This window comes from Python bivittatus, unplaced genomic scaffold (genome assembly GCF_059951505.1).
Source record: "Python bivittatus isolate LINGU-HERP-01145 unplaced genomic scaffold, Pbiv_v1 ctg000610_np1212, whole genome shotgun sequence".
In the NCBI taxonomy this organism is placed as follows: domain Eukaryota; kingdom Metazoa; phylum Chordata; class Lepidosauria; order Squamata; family Pythonidae; genus Python; species Python bivittatus.
The window spans coordinates 2,882,894-2,906,420 of NW_028277088.1; the positions used below are offsets into that span (position 1 = coordinate 2,882,894).

Below are 23,527 nucleotides of genomic sequence, written 5' to 3' on the forward strand. Positions count from 1 at the left end.
CACTACAATCAGCAGCCGAGATACAAAACGTTCATAGCGTTCAAAATTGAAAAAGCTCCATACCGTCACGAGTTTCATTTGTTGCTATGAAAAGACCATCTCACTGGTTCCAGATGCATCTGCATCATCATCATCATCATCATTATATCCCACCTTTATTATTTTTTATCAATGTTTATTTTTATTTATTAGTCACCTTTCTATAGCCACGCACCTCACACAAAGTGACCCTGGGCTGCGTACAGCATTTAAATAAAACAACCAATAGAGAAAAAGCAATGATTGTAAAAAGATAAAAAGTGATCATTAAAATGAAAACATTATCCAACAGTTTATAATAGACAACCCCCCCCATGAGTAACTCAAGGCGGTGAACGTACCTCGTACTCCTGCCTCCTCTTTTCCCAACAACAACCCTGTGAGGTGGGTTCGGCTGAAAGAGGGACTGGCCCAAGGCAGGCCTAGAACTCATTTAAATACAAATATACCTTAAAGCAGGGTTCCTCAGCCTCAGCAACTTTAAGATGGGTGGACTTCAACTCCCAGAATTCCCCAGCCAGCAAGGCTGGCTGGGGAATTCTGGGAGTTGAAGTCCACCCATCTTAAAGTTGCTGAGGCTGAGGAACCCTGCCTTAAAGGAGGCCAAGTTATGGGGCCGTGGAAGTCATGGGGGCTCCACCCTGGCACCGCCTTTCCTGGCCTGGGGGCTGGACTAGATGGCCCCCAGGGCCCCTTCCCGCCCTAGGTGTGCATGATTCTATGGAAAGGTGCCCGAGGGGATAAAAAACGGTGCCTCCCACGCGGGCATTTCGCCACATCACGGTCGCCCGGGGCACCCTCGAGGCCCACGGGAAGCAGGTCGCCCTCCTGGCACTGCTCCCGCCAGCTGGGGAGCGCTTCTCCTGGAAACGGTGAGAAAAAGAGTCCCACCCCTGAGGAAAACGCGCCAGGACGCCCGAGGCGCCTTCCCACGACCGCCGTGACACGTAAGTGGCGCTGCACGCGCGCAGCCGCGGAGGGGGAGGCGGGCAGCGTCGCTCTTCCTTGCTGGTGGGGACCCAGAAGTCTTTGCGCTTTACAGAAGTAAGAAGAGTAACCCCCAAGAGCAGGACGCGGCCCCCCGCCCGCTTTTTCCACCCGGGCGTTCTCCGGACTACAACTCCCAGAGCCGTTGAGGGCCGCGCGCTCGGCGGCGGCGCTTGCGCCCTCCGCCCCTTCCCCGGCGCGCGCGCGGAGGGCGGGATCCCCGCGGCGGCTGCCGCCAATGGGAGGCGCCGGGCGGCCCGTCCGTCACGGCGGCTGCGGCGGCGATGGTGGCGGGCGGCGCTCGCGCTCTGGCTGCCCCCTTCGCGGGCGGGGGAGGGTCCGCGGCCGGAGGTGAGGCTCGGGCGCGGGGGGGTCGCGATGGCTGGGGGACTGTCCCTCCCATTATCCCCAGCCAGCCTGGTTACGCCCTCCCGGCGGGACAGCCTGCAACCTCTGTCGCTCCCCACCCCTTGCAGCTTGTTGGACTGCAGGTCCCATTATCCGCAGCCAGCATGCCCAGCATTGCTCAGCCCAGAGTCTTGCAGATGCGTTAATTGACCGCGCCCTGCCGGCGAGGCCAGCGCCCGCTCCCGTTGACTCCCTCCCTTTTATTTGCTGGACTGCAGATCCCATTATCCCCAGCCAGCACTCCCAGCATTACTCTCCAGATGTGCTAATCACCATCCCTTCTTCTGGCGGGGCCACCAATGCAAACCCCCCATGCCCTTCCTTGGCTGTGTTGGACTGCAGGTCCCATTATCCCCTGCTGTCATTCCCAGTGTGTTGGACTGCAATTCCCATCGCCCGCCATGAGCCCTGCCAGTTGTCGACTACAACTCCCACAGCCGGAGTCCTGTCTGACACACCCGGAGGGCAGCAATTTGGATGGGGGGGGTCCATCCTGCCCAGGCTCACAGGTCACCCCGGGAGACCCCAAAATTGTTAACCCCTATTGTAGTTTTTAGTGTGATGGGGAGAAGCGACTTGCAGTTGCCACCTCCCAATATTGTTTTTTAAATTCCCTGAATACTGCGTGGCCCTGGGATTTACCTCTTATGGATACCCTGCAAACTTTAACGTCATGCATCTGTAAATAGTGAACATGAATGACAATTTCATTATAAATAAACTGAAATCAGATTTACATTCCATGCACACAGAGGCCAACATTTGCACACCTCCGGGCTAGACTCGCTAATGCTCAGGGGAGTTCCTCATTCAGCTTTGAGTGTTTTCAGAGAAAGTTTTCATTTTGCATTGGTCCATGGAAATACGGGTGGCATTTTGTGGGAGCTCCAAAAATGGGGTCTTCTATTTGCAGGCTTCCTGTGTATTCTTGCTACCTTTTTTCTTTTTTCTTTTTATTTCTTTCCACAAAAGGTCCTTAAGCCAACCAGTCTCCCAACTAGTTTAAATAAATGGTTTAGCAGTAGGTAGGATTCCCTGCCACAGGGTCCAAGTGTGAAACTTCTTGGTGAGAGTTAGTTATTTGATACAGTGCAAATAATTAAAAAAAAATAGCCTACTTCTGTATCTTTATTTAGGAGTTATTTTGAGCAAGCAGGCTTGTTGAGTTCATCAAAAGTCTGCAGGCTAAGTATGGAACCTTAAAATGGGAAAGAAGAGAGGTCCAAGCAGGATTATAACACTGGTTGAAGCTTTGGCTGTATTCTCACAACATATTAACCCATCGTTTACTGAATAATCTTATCTCTGCTTTGACTACTATCATTTGCTCTACATGAGGCTGCCCTTGAAGATGATTCGGAAGCAAGAGTGGGTGCAAAATGCAACTGGGTGCCTGCTGATGGGGTACAGCAAAATAACTTCACAGTGGGAGCTGGGTGGGTTGCCAAATTCCTTCTGGATCCCATTCCAGGCGCTGCCTTAATGGCCCACGGTCCCTGCTTTCTGCGTGATTGTCTCCTCCATGTGGTGGATATCCGCCTGATCTGTACCTGTGAGACTAGCAGGCCTGCTGAAGATTCCCCACCCTGTATGCAAAGAAGGGTAATCAGAAGTTCATCATTAGGCCTTGTCTGGCCTTCTCAATTTTTCAGCATCTGGTTAAGACCTGAGCCCTTAAGGAGCAGGGTATGACGTTTGGGGCTCCTGTTCCTTTACTAGATTGTAGTGTTTTAATTTGTTGATTGCTTGGTATTATTTTTATTGTTGTGGGTTGGATTTTTGTGATGGTGGGCTGCCCAGAGTCCTTTGATTGGGGTGGCATTCAGGCTTTTGTAAGTTACATAAAGAAACGTGCCTGAATCTCAGGTAAGTTTTCTGTGGCTTTTCAGTTGCTGAAAGGCTGTGTTCACACTAATGAGCATTTAAGTTTCTTCCTTAGTCTAAGATTGAAATTACGGTACGGTCCGAACCCAAACTGTCTTTGTCTTCACAGAACCCCAAATGTATAACTGCTGCAAAGGGGTTAAATGTCAGTGAAGGGCAGCTATGTCACCCCTGCTTTAAGCAGCTGCTTTCAAGAGTTGCAGAAAGTGCTATTGAGCATCGTTGCATGTTTCTCCTTTGGAATCCAAAGCTACGTACGTGTACAGAAGCAGGCTGGATAAACTTTTTAGCAGCAGGCAAATCTTTCTCTATTTTTCTGAAAGGCTACCTCTCCTTAATTAATATATACTGTAAAGCAAAAAAAAAGGGGGGGGGGGAATAATAATAATCCTTCGCCTGGGAAGATTTGAGCAATCTTGGACTCGCTTGAGTAGGTGGCAGAAAGGTTAATATTGATAAACCCCTTTTTTAATTGGTTGGGAAAGTCTTCATGAACATGTTCAATTCAAATATTGCTGCTGAGTTTCCAAATTACTAAAATCGCTATACTGTGTTATTTCCTTCTAGTAACGTAGAATGTTATCAACAAACTTGATGTTGTGTGATACTAGCTTCAAAATAGGTCACTCTCTTAATATTGGGGGTGGGGGGAGAGTATGGGAGGGAAATACTTTATTTGCTGGCTGTTTTATCATTCTAAAATAGTTGCCCAGACCATTTTTGCACTGTACATTTGACGGGATCAGCCTCTCCTGAAGGTTTATTACACTGAATCATTTCCTTTGCCTGTTTCCGTTAAGAAAAAGGGGGAAATCCTCCAGAGATACTAGCCCTGCAGCAAGGTGAAGGTTTTTCAGTCAAGCTAAGCCACTGTGCTTTTCAAAAATCATGTCGGTGCGTAGACTGAGCCCTGTGTTCTCCCGTGCTTGTTTATTCCGGGGACAAAATACCATACCTTAGCAACAGCTTCTGTGTGTCAGTTGTCATGTATAACGGAGTTTGTATCAGCGTCCCATAGCAGCAGTGTTGAGGGCTGTTGAAAGAGGGGTTGTTAAGGAGCAGAGCTGCGTCAAGAAGACTGTGCCCAGCTGGCATTAATCTCCCAGGGTGCAGAAAGGAGGCAGCTGCTGAGGGTCCTGTACAGGTTGGTTTAGACTTAAGGAACGAAATTGAGACAGGTGACGCCTCCCTGTAATTGGAGTGAGGGGAGGAAGGATGCAAAAAGAGAATTTTGAGGAGTTTCCTCTCAAGTGGTTGCACTATTTGGAGGGCTAAAGGCTTTTAAAGATCTTACTATTATTTTACTGTATCACTGAAGGGGCATGTGTATGTTTGAACCCACTTAGATTTGAGATATTCAATGCCCGTGGGATAGATTAATTGGAGATGATAAAATGACAGTGGGTAATTTCTGAAAAACTGACCCAAAAAGATTTCCAGTGGCCTGGACAGTTTGGAATTTGGTTTTCTGTGTTACTGATTTATCCTTTTATTTCTTTGGGCAAACGAGCGGATGCTTCCTCATTTTGCATTCTGCATAGCTCTGAGAGGCATATTCAGTATTCCAAAGATCCGGACCACAATTTAAGGGTTGTTTCCTCGTGCCAATGACCACGTGCGAGTGCCAGGTATGCACAGGTGGGGCTCAAAGCAGAAAGAATAGTGTTCTCTGTGTAGTGAATTACACAGAGTTTTGCCAGGAGCATCATGGAAGTCTTCAGGTCTTTCCCTTCACAACTCTGTCCTTGTGTAACCAGAGTCATGAGCTTCTTGATTACAGCGGTGGTATCCTTTGCACTGATTGAAAGAACTTCCTGCAATTGAGATTTGCACACCTGGCTCATGTTATATTATCTGCATATATATGGAAAAGATGTCTTCATGCAAGACACGCTGCATAAAGGTGGCTGTTTGTCAACAGTGTCAGTCAGTATGTGTGTGAAATAGAAATGTACATTGAAACATGAAGCTGGCTGTATAAAAACCAGTATAGGGCAAGGGAAATTGACAAAATATAGACTTTTGATGAACTGAGATAAATGCGGAGTGATCTTTTCTTGTTGCATTTCATCAGTAGCAAGGCTGAAATCAGTTTTTTTAAAATGAAAGCTGTATTGCAGTCAGCTAGCATATTGAATCTTTTGGCAGGCAAATGACCAGTGTTGTGTTGCCCCTTTGTAAGAAAAGAAAAGAAAAGACAAGACCTGCATTTTTCCTTTTTAGGGCCAAAAAAAGAGAAAAACTTGGGTTCGTGTCATTTTTAACTGGAAAACTGGGGTACAAAGTAAAAAATCCCCCAAAAATAATAGGGACGGATAGCTACATATATAGTGATATTTAGGTTAGTGGCATTTTATGTCTGTTAAAAGAGACATCCACCGTATATCCTGCATAGCTAAGCATTCCTGTACATACAATTTGGCCTTCAATTTTTGCAGTTTGCAGGCTTCAATGCATCACCACAGATAGCAGCAAGTTTCTGCTTTCCTAAGGGAACATTTCGTACCAGCGTGGGGAAAAAGATTGGATCTGCTAGCGTATGTTGTACTTGGGTTATCCAGTTTCTGTAACCTACAATATTGAATGCTCCTTTCTCATGTGGGTTTATTCTTGCAATCTGTATGCCTCATAATTTCTTGTTATCGTATCCAGTTATTTCTGTGCAATTGTTAGCTATAATGTTGAATTGCAGTTAAACAAGTGGAGCCTATGGTTAGGACTTCCAGTCTCTGTTTGCTTGAAAATGTGACTCATTTTGGAAACAGCAATTTGCAGGCTAGCAATGAAGATATGGTCAGAGTAGCACGCCGAGCTGCTCTAAGCCACAGGTGAGTTTGTACCACTAAAAATCACTGGGCAGCTATGGCACCCCACAGCGGATTTGTGTGGCGGAGTATCTGTTGATTTGGGTGGGAAACAGGATAGTAGGAGAAAGAAGTTTTAAAAAATGGCCACTAAACTCTTTCTACTGTTTATAGGGAGATGAGGTTGGAGGTGATTTATGACATCGTGAGCTTTTGCAAGGGGGACAAATGACGTTATGCATATCATCACAGCTTACTGCCTGCCTATCTCTGGCACAAAGTTAAACTCCTTTGCCCCATGCACTGGATATTTGAGGAAGAAGAAAAGCAAAATAAATTAAAAAAACTTTCTATTTATCATACAGCTTCCATCCTGGTAATTGGAGCTTTCTAAATTAGAGTCAACGCTGAGTTGATGGCCTGTCATCACATTTATACAGCACCACACACCAAGAGAAGCTGTCCCTTCCCCGAACCACCCACAAGCTTGAATACCACTTTTACTATTTTTCTTTAAATGGGAGCATTCTTCTTTGAGGATGTGATACTCTGCCATTTTTATCGGTGGTTCTTATGTTGAAAACAAATGTACCGTTCTCATGAAACAGTTTGACAGGTTATATTTCCAATCTGCTCAATGGCCTGAATTTCTGGGTAGTTGAGAAAGTTTTCCTAGGCGTGGGATTGGTTCTTAGTCCTCTTAAATACTTTACAGAAAGGCAAATGTGCATTTTTGCTTTCCAACGTGTGACTGGATTCGGCATGCTGGAGTCTCTGTTGTCTACCCAGGAAGTGAAAAATTATTTCACAATGTATTGAATCAGTCATGAGGTTGGACAGCATAAAATTCTTCTTAGTACTGTACCTTGTAATATATGTATTACATTCTGATATATATTAGCATTCCCTAAATGCTGAAGGGACGAAGGGAGAGGGAACCAGTTGCTTAATTTCACTCAGAAAAAGCAGAAATAACTTCTTGCATCTGTTATGATGGAAACAGGCAAAATTTTGAGGTTCTTATATGACATGTTTTGCTATGACCTTTTAGCAGGAATGGGACGACATGACTTACTCTTATTTTAAGCAACATTAATACATACACTAAACCAGGGTTTCTCAATCTTGGCAACTTTAAGATGTGTGGACTTCAACTCCCAGAATTCCCCAGCCAGCATATGCTGGCTGGGGAATTCTGGGAGTTGAAGTCCACACGTCTTAAAATTGCCAAGGTTGAGAAACCCTACGCTAAACTAAGCCACATCACCTTGAATAATACCTACATTTATGTGGGTAAAATGTAGCCCCAATTTCAAATATATTTTTGTACAGTGTAAAGTGAGATACCTTGCACAGTGTTGTGATTTAAGTCTTTGGGAATCTTTATTTTTCTTTTTTTCTGATCATTTATAGCTGATCAGGACTCGGCTCTGCTCCTGCCTTCCAGATCATCTCTTGTCCATCTTTGATTGCTCCTCAGGAAAACAACCCTAAGCAAGAAATGGGGGCCCAGTTTTTCTCCCCGTTGTTCGGAGGAATAACGAATACCCCCCCTACTATGGAATATCCCCAGTTATACAATAGCTGGTCGAAGTGTAAAGATGGTGGCAGCGTGGTTGCTTCACTACACGATTGTGCAAAGAGAAGGTATGAACGGTGGTCCTAGAAGCCTCTTTCGCTGATGATGGAAACGGGGGTTCCCCACTTGTGCACACACACACACTCAGTCGTACCTATTCCTTAACATTTCATCTCCATAAGGACATGGAAGAACCTGGCTACAGGCTATTTTTAATTTTTACGGGCATCCAAATTTATTGTACCTGGTCCTTTGTTCTAAGGTGATTTGGAAAATAACTCATTCCAGCTGCAGGGCTAAACATATATATTGAAGCCTCAGTTTTGTCATGTTTGTATATGGTAGGTCAGGGTTTCTCAACCTCAGCAAGCTTGAAGATGCGTGGACTTGCTGGCTGGGGAATTCTGGGAGTTGAAGTCCACGCATCTTCAAGCTTGCTGAGGTTGAGAAATGCTGCTTTAAAGTGTTCCTTATTTAAAAGTCATCAGACACATTTTTTCTATCTAGTACCATCAATTCGAACAGGCAGGTTCTTCCATCAGTTGTTGGAAAGATCCTCACATCCCAATCCTTTCATCCCAATTCTTTCCTTTGGTCACCCTTAGAAAAACAAAGATTAATTTGGTAAAAGAGTTGTTTTTTTTTTTAATTTAAGGAGAACAGTTAATTCCTGAAATATTCTTTAAAACCCCCTCCCTGTCTTTATTTCTGGGCATGTTCTGCGTCCTGATGCCATTTCTCAGTATGTTAGCTTCACACGGTAGTCGATGCTCCTACTGGGTCCCTGGCATGTGTTTTTGTTAAGATGGCTGTTCGCTTAGTGTTTGAAGATGAAGCACTTCTGCGTGAGCAGCCGAAGGCAACCACCTTGACTTTTCATCCGGCATATGTAACTTCCTGGGTCTTTTACTCTGGGTAACGTCTAAGCACCCTTACTGAACTAAATATTAACCATTGTTTTGCTTGCTTTTATGGATTTGGGCGTTATGTCTTCTAAAGCTCAGATTGATAAACAAGCCTGAAAAATAATGCCGTGGAAGGAATGTGAAGATACTTTGTAAGCCAGGTTGATTTTCCATTTCTTTATCCCTCTTTTCAGGGCGCAGGTAAATCTCTCTTATTCTGCCAATGGCCCTGATATGTTTGGATTAGTGACCAGCATCTTACAGGAGCCTAGCGAACAAGAACCTATTACAGACTGGTATGGTGGTGTCATTTATTTATTTATTTATTTATTTTCAAATAGTTTATGAACTTTGTTGAAACCACTGATGTATTTACTGAGAGTAACAGGAATATCCTGAGCATATAGGGAGGCGTGTCTGACTAAATGCATCAGTTGGCAGCACAATTCAGCCTAGATCAGTGTTTCTCAGCCTTAGCAACTTTAAGCCGTGTGGACTTCAACACAGTTGTTTTTGCAGAGTCTAAATTGGTAGATTACAGATTCCTGCAACATAAATAATCTTGTGAATGTTCATCATGGCCTGCGGCATAGAGTGGAACTCCAGACTTTTCTGGAGTGAAGAAACAGTAATAGAGGAGGATTACTACGTGCTTTCTGCAGTAATACATTATTTTTAACAGAAGGTTACATGTCAAGTCCATTCTGCATAACTACCCAATTCAGTTTTCTTTGATGGGGCCACCTTGAGTTACTCCTAAATCCAAAACAAAGGATAAATGATCTTTCTGACTTCTTGTGCTGACATATCTCTTGCGAATCTCATAGGATGGTGGCCACGCAGTCTAAACAAATAAATTTTGGAGGATATTTAAGATTAACATTTCTCACTAATACAGAGTTTTGAAAGATTGCCTGAATAGCTTTTGACAATATATATTACATAATGCCTCTAATGTTTCATTTGTTTTATAGATGGTAAATTTGATTTCTGTTTTTCTCCTGTCCTGGGTATCATTAACAGACCGTTATTGTCAGCTGCCTTGAGAATATTTTTGGTGGCATATAAAACCATAAATAACAGAATTATTAGCATAGTAAAGCATGGCCCCTTCCTTTTTCAGATCTTCTGCTTAGAGCCAGTGCTCCGCAATAAATTTCTGAGTAATCTTTGCAAATATAAAACAGGATGAATTTGAGTGTGGGTTAAACAGTCAGTTTAGATTGCAAGAGGGCCTCATATTCAGTATGTGGGATCTTGGGTGGGAAAGTGGGAAGTACTGTTAACGTTCAGTAGATATTTTGCTATGATGGGTCAGTAGCCTGATCCAATTTGATGCAGCTTCACATATTATGTAACGGATATAAAATATGTTTAGAAATGAAATCTTGTCGGTTGCAGGAATTCTCTGTCAAGGTTGTTTCCTCCGTTTTGGACCTTGGACTTGGAAAATAATGACAGATGTTCAAGGCTTTTTCCTACCAAAGCTTTGGACAATGAAAAACTTGCTAACTTAGTTGACACACGGCGCCCTTACGAAGAAAAATTGGAAAAGGCATCCTCTGCAGCATTGTTAAATAGGAAACTTGGTGATCTGCATGTGACAAGCTCCTGGCCTGCCCCTTCTAATCCTTGCTCGCCATCATCTGATGAGGTTTTGAGGACTTCTGATCCAGAAGCCGAGGTGTTTACCTGTAACAGTTTTAGTCAGCAGGCCGTCTTTGCACCTGAATGCAGTTATGATAAGAAACAAGTAGATATTGTCAGGGGGAACCTTTCCTCATCACAGCCTAAGAGTACAAACAGTACAAATTTTTATGAAGAACGTCAGGAGACCAACACAACAGGAGGTGTGCTTGGGGCCAGTGACGTGGAAGAGTCCAGCAGCTTTTTCATTCAGTTGCCTAATTCTGCTGTGGGTAGGGTATGGGACCCAGTGATTCAGGAAAACCATTTGTGTGCTAAAAGATGTGCTTGCGAGTCACCACGGTTCCCATACTTCCTCAGTCCCCCATTTGGACAAGAAAATAGCATTCCTGAAGGAGTGAATGCAAAACTGCACGAAAACTACCAGCAAAGTTGCCCCAATAACATGGGCGTCGACTTTGATAATACTGAAATGAAGACTCCCGCATATCCCCCCCAAGACTCTTCTAATCATTTATCTCCAAACCCAGGCCAGCAACGTAGAAATTCATCTTACAGTGGAGATATACGCCTTCAGAGCCACACGTTAAATCCAGCAACGACATCGTATGTAAGTTACAGAAAGCAAAAGAGAATAAACTCTCTGTCGCACGTGTGTTCCGTCAGTCACTCCATAGGCCAGCCTTCTTGTTCCCAGATAGCCTCAAGAAAAGATGGGACGCTGCTCGTGGGTACTAATGCTTCTAGCCACTTAGGGTTTTCCAATTGCAAGGAAAATCTGAAGCCCCACAATTCTGTTGGATGCTCCCGGGACCATTTGCGAGCTCCTACTCAGGAACACTTGCGTGAGATTTCGACGAACATTTCCTCCGGCAGTTTCTCACGGCCTCCTTCTGCAAACGCGTCTGCCAAATGCTACCGATTTGTCAGTCTGCCCCACAGAGGCCATGCTGGTGAGAGAACAGGGTGGAACGAGGGACGGCGTAAAACTAACAGGATCCCTCCTCGCGCAGCCTCTGTAGGCCCAGACTGGGCCCAGCTTGGTGCATTGAGAAGAAAACCAAATGAGGCCAACTCGTCTGATTTCATCAATCCATCTTTCCTTCCTCTCTTCCCCTTAGTGCCTGGTTATACCAAAATTCCAAATTTTCCTGCGATGCATCCTCCCCGCTTTTCGCCGTCAACTAATGTTGCCTTCCCACCTTTGCCCTTGTCTGAATTGGTTGACGATTTCCCCCATTTAAGTCCTTTTATTAACGACCTCTTTTGTGGAGATGTAGCTGCGCCCTATCTTGCTTTTCCACCACGGCTTGACCACTACAGATCTGCCAAGAATCGTGGTGGGCCTGCCCGTGAGCTCCACATTCACCTGGAAGAATGTTATGAACAGTGGAGAGCATTAGAAAGAGAGCGGAAAAAGGTGACTGGGGTTGTTTTATGACACGCTTCTCCACTCTGAACACCTTCCAGACGTGTGGATTTTTCAGGACCCAGAATTCCCCGTCAACTCACATGGAGGGGGAAGGTCTGGGGGTGGAAACCCGCACATCTGCAGAGCATCCAGATTGGGAAGGGTAAATTTGGACTTAACTGAAAGTAGCATTGCTTTTTGCTTCTGGTGAAGTCAAGAGAAAACTTGGTTTTCCACTGTAAGGTTTGGGCTCATGTCCGGGGAATTAGATACCACTTTTTAGGCCTAGAATTTCTTTTACGCTTCTGTGTCCAAAGCAAAAAAATTCACTGTGGCTCATATTTGGAATTTTCTGCTTGGAAGTTGTATTTCCTTCTCTCTGGAATGTGAGTTTCAGCAGACTCAGCTGGAATAGAAGTATTCCTTTCAGGCCAGTAGTGGGTTTTGCTATCAGGTGGCCAGCATTTTGACTTAAAGAGAGGAAAACCTCTCTGTCTTGTTTTGCCTTCCCCGTAGGCTAAATCACAGTAAAGGAAGAAAAGTCTTTCTGCCACTGCCACTGCGAGAAAGGCCCCTTTCCCGGTCATTCCCTTTTGAGAGCAGGGTGTGGGCACAGCTCACTCAGTTAAGGGCTGGAGTAAGTGGAGACCGTCTTTTAGATACCATCATTCGTGGTATTCAGATACAGAAATCAGAGCTAGTTTTAGGAACTGACAATTGGCAAACTGAAGATTGGAGAACCATCAGTTCCAAGTGGACTGGTCAGACTTTTTCTCTAGCTCAGGGTTTCTCAACCTTGGCAAGTTTAAGATGGCTGGACTTCAACGCCCGGAATTCCCCAGCCAGCCATACCATGGGAGTTGAAGTCCACCCATCTTAAACTTGCCAAGATTGAGAAACCCTGCCCTGGGGCTAAGGGGAAAGGGCTGTTGAGACTGGAGCCTGCTCTGACAAGTCTGTTTTCTTCTCAGGTAGAGGCTGACTTAGCAAGAACTTTCCCAGGGAAATCCTTATCCAGCTCAAATAGCGTTCCATTTTCCCGGCTTCCGGCTAAGCCCTCCCGAGTGGATCGCCTGATTTTGGATCAGTTTCAAGAGCAAGCAAGAGTAAGTACTGTATTCGGAAAGTGACGCACGGTGGGGGCAGCCTTCCAGATGGGTGCAGAAGCAGCACTTCGTAATTAGGCAAAATAGGGAAAAGCAGGGGGGAACGGCCATTGATTTCTGCAGCAGAGCATCAGTACCCTTATTATACAGATAGTCCTCACTTAATGACCACAATTGGGACCAGAATTTAGGTTGCTTAAGCGATGCAGTCATTAAGAGAATCATCACATGACCGGACCCAATTTTAGGACCTTTTTTGCAGTGGTTGTTAAGCAAATCATTGTGATCATTAAGCGAATCATGTGGTTGTTAAGTGAATCATGCAATTCCCCATTGATTTTGCTTGCTGGAAGCTCCCTGGGAAGGTCAGAAATGGGGATCACGTGACCTTGGGATACTGCAACTGTCGTAAGTGCGAGCTGGTTGCCAAGCGCACAGATTGCAATCATGTGATTGTGGGGGCGCTGTGATCGTCGTAACTACGGGCACCAGTCATAAGTTGCTTTTTTAGCGCCATCATAACGTTAAATGGTCACTAAGTGAACGGTCATTAAGCGAGACTACCTGCCGAGGGAGCACTTGAAAAGAACTGTGTGGGCCATGCCCTTTCAGCATCTCAACACTGGATGTGTGAGGTCATATTTATGGGCAGCCCAGGATTTGAACCCTAGGTGGCCATCGGCCAAGCTAGACCAGAATCACAGCGGATCTGCAGCAATATCTGTGAGCGATACCCACAGCACGAATGCGCTAAAAGCACTAAAAGTCTTACCATAAGCTTCAAGACATCAGAGGGGGTCTGGTAGCTCCTTTTCCGACTAACACATTTAATTGAAAGCTGCAGCCTTTTCATACCACTTGAGAGCCGGAAAAGGCACGCCCGGGCTCCTGCTTTTTTGTAGACTTAACACAGCTCTCCTCCTGTGAGGACTGTGGACTTCAAGGAATTCATTAGGGCAGTTAGGATGTTATTTTGCTTTATTTGTAGTAACAAGAATCCCCCGTGACCACATTTCTTGACTGGGTGCCAGAGCTTGAGCTAGAAGAGCGCAGACAAGTGGTTCTTAACGGCTGGCTGGAACGACGCCCGTTGTGTTCTTCAGGAGCCAGGGCTGCAGAGTGGCTTTCTGCAGGAGCTTGGATGGATGCTCTGCTGCTCTGTGAAGTCTTCTGAACTGCAATAGCTCGCTTGTCTGCTTCAGACCTACGTTGTTTATGTACCTAAACATACGTGTGAAACCTTTAAGTCGGTTTTGACTCCTGGCAACTGCTTGCACAAGTCCCTGCAGTTCTTTTGCAACATTTTTGGAAGTAGTTTGCCCTCGTTGCCTTCTTTCTAGGGCTGAGAGGGAGGGACTGGGCCAAAGTCCCCCAGCTGGCTTTACACTATGCCTAAGGGAGGACTCAGACTCATGTCTCCTGGTTTCTAGCCTGGTGCCTTTAACCCCTACCCCAAACTGGCTCTCAATTTGGATCAGGGGGGTTGGTGTGCAAAATATTCCATGCATGAACCTCACCATGCATGGAACAATTGTTCTGGGTTGGTTTCTGCCTGAATCAAGGCCTGTTTTGGATATATAGTAGGAACCAGAACAAGACAGTTTTGATCCAAGAGTGGACTGTAGATTGGCTGGTTGGTGAAGAAGGGGTGCTGGTGGTGAGAATGGGGAAGAAATCAGGGACATTGGGTGGAGTGGCTGAGGGCAGAGAGGGACAGGGGGAAGGATGACTGAAAGATGGATGGACGGGTAGAACATGCAGTTTTGAAAGCTGACAAGGGGACAGGATTGTGCACTCCAGGCCTGCCCCGCTGCCCCATCTGGATTTTGCATTATCGGAAACCTGGTATTTAAAAAAAAACGTTCTGGGTTTTGGTTCTGCCAAACTGATTCATCCAGAATGAATCTCCAGAACTTCTAGACCTCTTGTGATTTGTTTGTGGTTTGAAACGTGGTGGGTTGGTTGGCTGGTTTTTCTGTTTCATAAATACTCCTGATATATCATGATACGGTCAGCTTTATGGTGATACGGTGAACTCACTAAAGTTGATCAGGAAGTGAAGCTTGTCGACTCTGCCAAGAAAAGTGAAGCAAACCCTTGATGTTCTCCTGGCTGCATTTGTCTATTCATTTTTAATGTCTAGTCCAGTGTTTCAACCCTGATGGCTTTAAGATGTGTGGACTTCAACTCCCAGAATTCCCCAGCCAGCATGGCTGGCTGGGGAATTCTGGGAGTTGAAGTCCACACATCTTAAAGCGGCCAAGGTTGAGAAACACTGGTCGAGTCATTGTGGATGAAATAATAATTTTCTTTGTGACTGGGCTGAGTCTGCACATGAGTTGACTCGATGGTGTGACTATTTAGGACTTCAGGTTTCTTACTTTAAAAATCAGCATCTCTGCTAAAAAGTTGAAATCAACTTTTGATCAGATCTGCTCCAGTGCTAATTTATCAAGAGTCACTTGATTGTGAGATGGGCGGCTCTATAAATATGACAAATAAATAAGTAAAGTAAATAACGTTTTATGGGAGACAAACCAGGATGTCCCTGGATCCTGCCCTGGGCTCTGGTTACGGGACTGAGTTTATAGTCAGCTCCCGTGTGGGAGGCTGGTCTTGCTTCATGGCCAAGCAACGCTCAGCCTTGTTGTAATGTCCCAAGTGTCTTGTGGAAATTGTGGTGTCCCTGTGCTCCCCTTTATCCTCTGCCACCGAAAGCAAGCTTCACCCTTGGGGCACACGGTGCAATGGCTTTGACAGGTGGACCACGAGAGCTTCAAGCGCTCTGAGAGTCAATGGGTGACAAGTAAGGGCTCCAGCGTTCTACAGTACAGGTAGTCCTTACTTAATGACCACAGCAGGGACCAGAAAATTGGCTGTAAGCGGGGCAGTTGTTAAGCAAATCACCATGGTCGTTAAGTGAATCACTTGTTCATTAAGCGAATCCAGCTTCCGCCATTGACTTTGCTTGTCTGAAGCCCCCTGGGAAGGTTGCAAATAATGATCACATGACCCCCGGACACTGCAACAGTGTAAGCTGATTGCAGAGCATCCGGATCACGTTCATATGACTGTGGGGATGCTGGCATAGTCATAACTTCGAGCACTGGTCATAAGTCACTTTTTTATCACCATTGTAACTTCGAATGGTCACTACATTAATGGTTGTTAAGTGAGGACTACCTGTATAGGAAGCCCCTAATAGAAAAATAGAACTACTAATTTTTCAGAGATGAAAACCCCCAGTAACACATGGGTTGTTGTTCTTTTTAGGTTCACACTTTACTGGGGAAAATGGAACGCCTTTGCGGCATTCCCATCCATGGCAACATATGGGCAACTTTGGGGCATCACCTGGAAGCCATTTACACAACCCAGACCAGGCGCAAAGAGGAGATTGTTAATGCTGGTAATCCCCAGAGGCCAGGGACGTCGTGTGCCACCAATGAAAAAGGCAAGTGCTTTGGGTTTGGTTACTGTACTGCCGAGCGCGGCATTTTTGCATTAGAGCTGCTGCTTAAAATCATTGTTGCTCCACAGATGCCGATCATAGCCCCTTGAACATGTCGAGCCCCATGCTGGTTGGGGAATTCTGGGAGTTAAAGACCACACCAACGCTACTACGGAACATAGGATATAGGGAATTGTAATAGTATATGTTATACAGCAGTGTTTCTCAACCTCGGCAACTTTAAGAGGTGTGGGTGTGCTGGCTGGGAATTCTGGAAGTTGAAGTTCACACCTCTTAAAGTTGCCGAGGTTGAGAAACACTGGTATAGGGGAAACACTGTAATATAGTAAAGAGCAGTGTTTCTCAGCCTCGGCAACTTTAACATACGTGGGCTTCAACTCTCAGAATCCCCCAGCCAGCATACTGGCTGGAGAATTCTGGGAGTTGAAGTCCAGGCATGCTGGCTGGGGAATTCTGGGAGTTGAAGTCCCCACCTCTTAAAGTCGCTGAGGTTGAGAAACACTGCTTTAGGTTCTAGTCAAAATGCTACTCCTGAGCCTGGAGTCAACAGAAATCCATGTGCCTCCTGAAGAGGCCGAAAGATGCATGAACGCATCAGTTAGTAAAATATTACCTGTACATCTTCTCAATGCTAAGCCGCGGATATGAAAAACGATAGGAAGTCAAGCTGAAAGTGTATTTTAGCAAAGAGAATCAGGACCGGCAGCCTGTTTGACGCTGGCTTAAAATATTGCGGAAATGTACCCCGTTCAGACTGTAAATGACTTAAACACTGCCTTTGTTTCAGATGTCCTTGCCCTGGCCGCTGCTGTGAAAGAGTTGGCTTCCTTCACGCGAAAGACACGTACAGCTTTATGGTGTGCTTTTCAGATGGCCCTTCCCAAAATTTTGGCCAGCCCTCCAGTTCACAGGAAGGAAGTGCAGAGGGCGCTGAGAGCGCTGGGTCCAGCCAGCGTCTCCTTGCAGACGAAGGTCCTTGGAGAAGGCGAAGACAAAGAGAACGAGAGAGTGAATTAGGAAGAATTGAGCAGGTTATGAAATGAGCCTACTCAAGTGAGCTCGTGAAGGAGCTGGGTTAACAGATTTCGCTGCTCTTTCTACTGGTTTTTCACCCTGCTGACATTCGAGCCTAGAAAAGTGTTTTTCCGTAATGGTATTGCAGAAGTCTTTGTAACATTAGAAGGTTGGCAATGTTTGTTCACCGTATTGACTCCTGATCCAAAGCTTGTGACTCCAGCCGTGAACTAGGAAGCGGCTAAACTAACATGGTGTTTTACACTTTGTCAGTTTTTGCAATGCAGCTTATTTTCTTTTTTCAGTTTTTGGAAGATGAATATTTTAAGTGCCAAAGTAACTGCAAACCACTGTGCGTTTCTTCTTTTTTAAACTGATCATGACTAATGCACGTTTCGGTTGATGTACTGTCGGGAGCTGAAGTCCTTCAGGCAGTTGCCCGTGTCCGGATGAAGCAGCCATCAGTTAGTTTAAGTTGCATGAAAGTTGGGAATTCGCGTCGTCAGCTGACGTTTCAAGCTGGGCTCGCCTGTAACTCGTCTCGCAAAAGAGTTTTGGGAAGAGGGGTTCAGTACGTTTTGAAAGGAAAAAGTTCTAAATATCAAGCATTAAATAGTGCTTTAGGATAGCCAGTCAGCCAGTGAGAAGAAATTGCTTAATATCCAACGGTTTTTCTTAAAGCAGGCATGGGCAGCCTCGACCCACGTCCCGAAGGCCTTCTCCCTCTGAAAACACTTTCTCCAACATCGCTGTGCCTCCAGAAAAAGCATCGCTCTCCCTTTGCACATGTAGCATGAAGTTCTCTGACTCTGAGAGTTGAAAGCCGTTTCCCCACTCCTGTTTCAACTGTTTAGAGCTACTGTTTTATTTGAGATGCACTTCCTGGGGGGAAAAAAAGACACTGTTAATGACATAGTTATTTTAATGAGAAATCTATTATTTTTATCTTACTTTAAACTAAACTTTCGATCCTTTGCCAGACCTTAATCATCAGGCTTATTGATGCTCAGGATGTGTTCCAGGATAAATCGTTTACAAATATGCCTAATATATTAAGTTTGTAGAATTGGGATGTTTGTAGAAATAGTTGCACAAAACTAATCCTCCGTAAAGGATTACCAAAGCAGCCTTTTAGCGCGAAAAGAGTTTGTGTGTTTGTTAACTGCTGTTCGTCTCTTGGACAATCAAGTGTGCTGTGCGCCCGTGTGAAGTTACAAGATGAGAATCAAAATAGATGGGCCCAGTCCAACATTTTCACTGGGCCTTCCCTGATTTTGCATATGAGAAATTGAGGATTTCCCCTTCATTGTAATATTGGAGGGAATCTGTGACTGGAAGATGAAAGGTGATAGAAGATGCTTGAGCAGTGTTTCTCATCCTTGGCAACTTTAAGATGTGTGGACTTCAACTCCCAGAATTCCCCAGCCAGCATAGCTGGCTGGGGAATTCTGGAAGTTGAAGTCCACTCATCTTAAAAGTTGCCGAGGATGAGAAACACTGTGCTAGAGTTCCAACCCAGTTGCGTCTTCGTTGCAAGCATATCCTCTGTGTAAAAGGGGGCTTTAGCAATGGGGTTCAGCTCCTTTCTAAGTATTAATATTTTAACCAACTTGTAAACTGTGAGATGGTCTTGGTGCATTGATAATTAAGTAACATGTTTACGTTTTTCATCTTAATGAAGAAGTCCTGGAAAGTAATTCCCTGAATTCTCCAATGAATCTTTGAAGCATAAACAAAGGAAGAATAAGAATTCAGACGATTAGACTTGTGTTTAACGTGCACAGTATCATGCCAAATTGGATATTGCTTTCGCAAGCATAAGTGATTCGTGATATAAATACTTCATATTCCCAGCCTGGGTTCAGTTTTGGCCTGTGAATATTTAAAGAAAATGTAGCATATACATACATACAAGCGTGCAACCAGAAGTTGCAAATGCTTCATGTTCTCTATTTTTAGTTAGAAATTAAAATAAAAAATTGAAAGGCACAGCCTTCAGAGTACCCTGTTTTTAAAAGAAAATATAATATATCGAGCCTTAGTTTTTGGGAGAGAAATTGTCCTGTGTGCGGTTTGCTCTAAATGTCAGGAAGGTGAAATGAACATTTATAGGGCAGAAGTAGTTGTCAATAAGAGGATTAAATTGAACTTTTAAATATTCCTGTGATGGACCTTGGTGCATTGATAATTAAGTTTGATAAATCTGTATCTTCTGTTTGTGTCACTCCTGTACTACTTCAGGACTGTGGTGTAACAATAAGTAACTTCCAGCACGTTGAGTTCTTAATTTATGAGTATTGTTAAAAACAGTGGTTATAATTGGTGGTTATAGGTAATGTGCCTTTAAGCATTTTAAAGCAATTATAGCTGTGTGCTCACATCTTGTACCTGAGCAATATATTTAAAGGGATTTATAATAGGCTGCATTTCATAGCTCTAATGTATTGTAATGTACAAATATTTAACATTTCAAGCATTGGCTTCTGTACTTTTATAATATGAAAAATGCATCTAATTTAATGATAGAGATTATAACAGCATCCCTTTTCAAATTACCTTCGGTGCCCCTAGCTTTCTTTGAAAAACGACAGGGTGCCAATCAAAATAGGAGCTTTTATGCATGGCTACCTGAAACTCAGTTTTCCAGTTAGCAATTTAAAAATTAAATGTCCTAATCCTCTTTACTTTCTGTTGGGGAAGACTTCCCAGTCGTATTGAGATTGTTTTATGTGGGGTTTGGGGTAACCATTGTCGAAACAATAGATGTTCAGCTTCAGGTAGGTATGTCTCAAGAGTTGATAGGTGGGTCTTTGCTTGTAGACATCTCACCATGGTTTTGCTTTTTGATCACATCAAGTGCAGAGGTGTAAAGATGGGCCATTCACATGTGAATTAAGTTCTGGGTGTTCTGTCCCCCAAAGCCCTTCCCATGGAACAGTCTTACTCAGTGTTTCTCAACCTTGGCAACTTGAAGATGGGTGGACCTCAACTCCGAGAACCCATCTCCAAGCTGCCAAGGTTGAGAAACACTGGTCTGACATGTAGAATATGCTCTGTTGGCTGTTGATTAAAGTTCTTAGAAATGACACTTTTTTGATCACTGTCCAATTAATGCTGGTGTACCAGGTCCATTTCCCTACCAGTGATTTGCAACATCTTCATAGCATGATTAAGATGTGATCAATCTGGTACCCCTCTCTGTTGCTCTGACACAACATGATTGGGCGAATCTAGAAGATACTGTATATTGCTAGCAGAGGAATGACTTGAGATCGCCTTGCTATTCTTTAATCAGTTGCTTTTAACTTGTAAAGAAAATTCATCTGTGCCCTGTAACCTGAAGATAATACAGTCTTAATATCAGAATCCATGCATTATTTTCTCCTCTGGCTTAGATCATGGGTGGATGCCATCTTGTCTCTGGATAGGTCTTGCTAAGTTTATCCTATTTTTTCATTTTTCTTAAGTTATGCAACAGAAATATGCCTGGTTTTTTTTCTAGTCTAAAATGCTTTTGAGGGACATCTCTGTAATACTGCGTTGAAGGTGAGCATTGTTTTTCTTGCATCTGAGAGCTGTGATATTGATTGCTCTGGTGAGAAGACACCAAAAACAAGATCTTGAATATAATCAGGTGACCAGAAAGTTGAAGATGGGCTATAACTTCTGTAACTTTTTAAATGTTGGGGTTGGCAAGATGAGTAGAAATGGGGACAGTGGTTTGCATGGACAGGGGGAGGCAATCCACGACCTTCCAGTGCTGCTGAACTACAGTTCCCAGCATTCCTCAGTACTGGCCCTGCTTCTTTGGGATACTGGGAGTTGTCATTCAACAATATTTGGAGTGTCCCCGGTTGGGCTCGTTCATAGTATAGACCAGATTCTGCTCAAACGACGCAATGTTTGATTTTAGGATAGACTTTCATCTTTTCAGGGGAAGAGATGTTTTGAAGAGATGTTACGACCCAGAGTCCTTCAGCGAGTAGGAGTCCGCAGGGAGCAGAAGAAACTGAGGGGAAATGAGTAAAACTACCTTTTTCCTTGCATTTATGGATGCAGAGAGCTCATTTTTTTCAAAGAGGGCCTGTTCGTTGATTTCTGTTTCAGATTTCTGTCTCTGCTGAAATAAGAATCTGCGTGCACATCCAGAGAAACGCTTAGATGTCTGCATATCCAGTGGGATCAGGGTCTTTTTTTTCCCCTCGTTGGAATAGTAATTTCAACAGTGGTGTCAGTACCTGTCTTGTCCAAATTAAAACACTTCTCATGTTACAGTCACACCTTTACCTGAAGCCCGGTTCTTATCTCAGTAGACCCAACCGATATCTTCGTTAAGTAACGTTTGTTTTTAATTATTTGATCCTAGGTAGTAGCAAGCGTAGTTCTTAAATGTCTTTATCAAGAGATTCAGGTGCTTATTAACAGAAGCAATTTTGGATTGTACCTCCTGATACCATTCACAAATGATGCGAACTGCTGTTTGTATCATTTGCAAAATGATTTTGTGACTGTGAAGTCACACACACACACACACACACACACACACACCGTCTCCTGGGACAGTAAAGTTTCATTTTAAAGTTAAGCCTCCAGTGAATATCATACAGGATTTTGAAAAATCAGTGTTTGTATGCATGTTTAATCTTTACTTTGCTGTATGAAAACCTTGCTTGAAAATGTTCCTTGCGTGATTTTATGAGTCATCGTCACACCCACGTTTTTGCTAAGTCTGTATGTAAGCTTATAAAAAATGGGTGCATTTTTGCAACTTGAATTTTGTTCTACCTTTAATTTGAGGCGTGAATATGTTTGCTAAACTTATGAGCAATACTGTAGGTAACGATGCAAAAAATGGTGTTACTTACACAGTGTATGGACAGATTAAAATGGTTGGGAACTTGTAACAGTTGATGACCTGTTTTGTTAGTGTCTGTGCTTATTTTGCCCAATAACTTTAATTTCTTGGCGAACTTAACAACGAAGAGGATCCCTCTTCCCTGTCTCCAGAAATTCCCTGTAAGAAATATAGAAACCTAACAGGCTTGGTTCCAGATCGATCATACTAAAAAGTTTTATCGATGTCATAGGTCACGTTGGACTGAAACTGGAACCAGCAAACAGGTCTCTCTCCCCAAAAAGTATGTTTTCAATCTATTTGGAAAGATTAGTTTGCTCCTTATTTTTCTTATCGATAATACGGAGATAAACAGGGCCTGTTTTAATGCACAGATTGCTGGGTAGTATTTTACATATCTTTGGCCAATAATATTGAATGACTTTTTTTTTTATGCTGCTCGTGACAATGATTGAACAACTTGTTAGAACTGATTTAGGTCAGTGTTTTTTCCAAGTTGGCAACTTCAAGATGGGTGGACTTCAACACCCAGAATTCCCCAGCCAGCCATGCTGGCTGGGGAATTCTGGGTGTTGAAGTCCACCCATCTTGGAGTTGCCAACTTTGAAAAACACCGATTTAGACAACTGAACATAGGTATTTACAGAGAGGCTAGTTGCTATAAGACTTCACAATCAATTCAGGTGTTCATCGTATCTAGCAACAACTGAGGTTCTCGTCGTCTGATTGTTGATCACAATTGAATTGAATTGTGATTCTCAAAGCTGCAGAATTCTCTTTTTCTACCTCTCCAGCCGCTTCCTTGGCAACGGAGGCCAGATCTGACCTGTACTGATTTGAATCAAAATGCCCTTGATCCAAGTTGAACGTGTCCGGTTGATCTTGATGACCTTGCAGCTTGGGTTAGGTTATAACCCAACGGTTAGGAACCTGATAACGTCTCGAGGAAGATGTAGGGTGAATCCTGCAAAATCATTGGAGGTGAAATGTTCCTGTGTTGCGTTTACGTTAACGTGTTCGTTAAAATGCCCCTCGTGAAGACCGCATGGGTTCACTTGGGTTAAGTGTAAGCTGCTGGGTTTTCATGCAAGATTTTTTTCCCCTTGTAATTACTGGATGCCTGTTACGTGTGCTGGCTGACCCTTAAGCAATTAAAGCACTTAATATCTAAAGTACTGTGGTTGTATCTTGTAATAAATCAAGGATGGAAAATGGCCACGGAGGAAAAAAGTGGATGGAACCACAAGCTTATCAGGGTTATTCAGAGGGACAGCTCAGCGGGGTGAGTTTTCTAAGACGTGGGTTGCCGTTTTAGTAAACTAGCCACAAAGCCCTTTCCCTGAGATATTCTCCTTTTAGCGGGATTTTTAAAATTCTTCTCTTATCTTTTTTCATGCCAAGGCTTTCATATGGCCA

General features: G+C 44.0%; 1 protein-coding gene across 4 annotated transcripts; it reads left to right on the forward strand.

Annotated features, from left to right (window-relative positions):
- The first annotated feature begins 1,273 nt into the window (after positions 1 to 1,273).
- LOC112542562 (uncharacterized) lies at positions 1,274 to 22,557 on the forward strand. Of its 4 annotated transcripts, none has more exons than XM_088150298.1 (7): positions 1,274 to 1,377; positions 7,536 to 7,769; positions 8,801 to 8,902; positions 10,008 to 11,673; positions 12,636 to 12,770; positions 16,044 to 16,224; positions 17,030 to 22,557. In XM_088150298.1, exons 2-7 carry the CDS (start codon positions 7,624 to 7,626, stop codon positions 17,257 to 17,259), a joined length of 2,460 nt encoding a protein of 819 aa, XP_088006424.1. In that variant the 5' UTR covers positions 1,274 to 1,377; positions 7,536 to 7,623; the 3' UTR covers positions 17,260 to 22,557. The 4 variants fall into 4 exon arrangements, 3 of the variants coding, with proteins under 3 accessions (XP_088006424.1, XP_088006426.1, XP_088006425.1); XM_088150300.1 differs by having other exon boundaries at positions 10,008 to 10,863; XM_088150299.1 differs by lacking the exon at positions 1,274 to 1,377 and adding an exon at positions 4,106 to 6,146.
- The last annotated feature ends 970 nt before the right edge of the window (positions 22,558 to 23,527 follow it).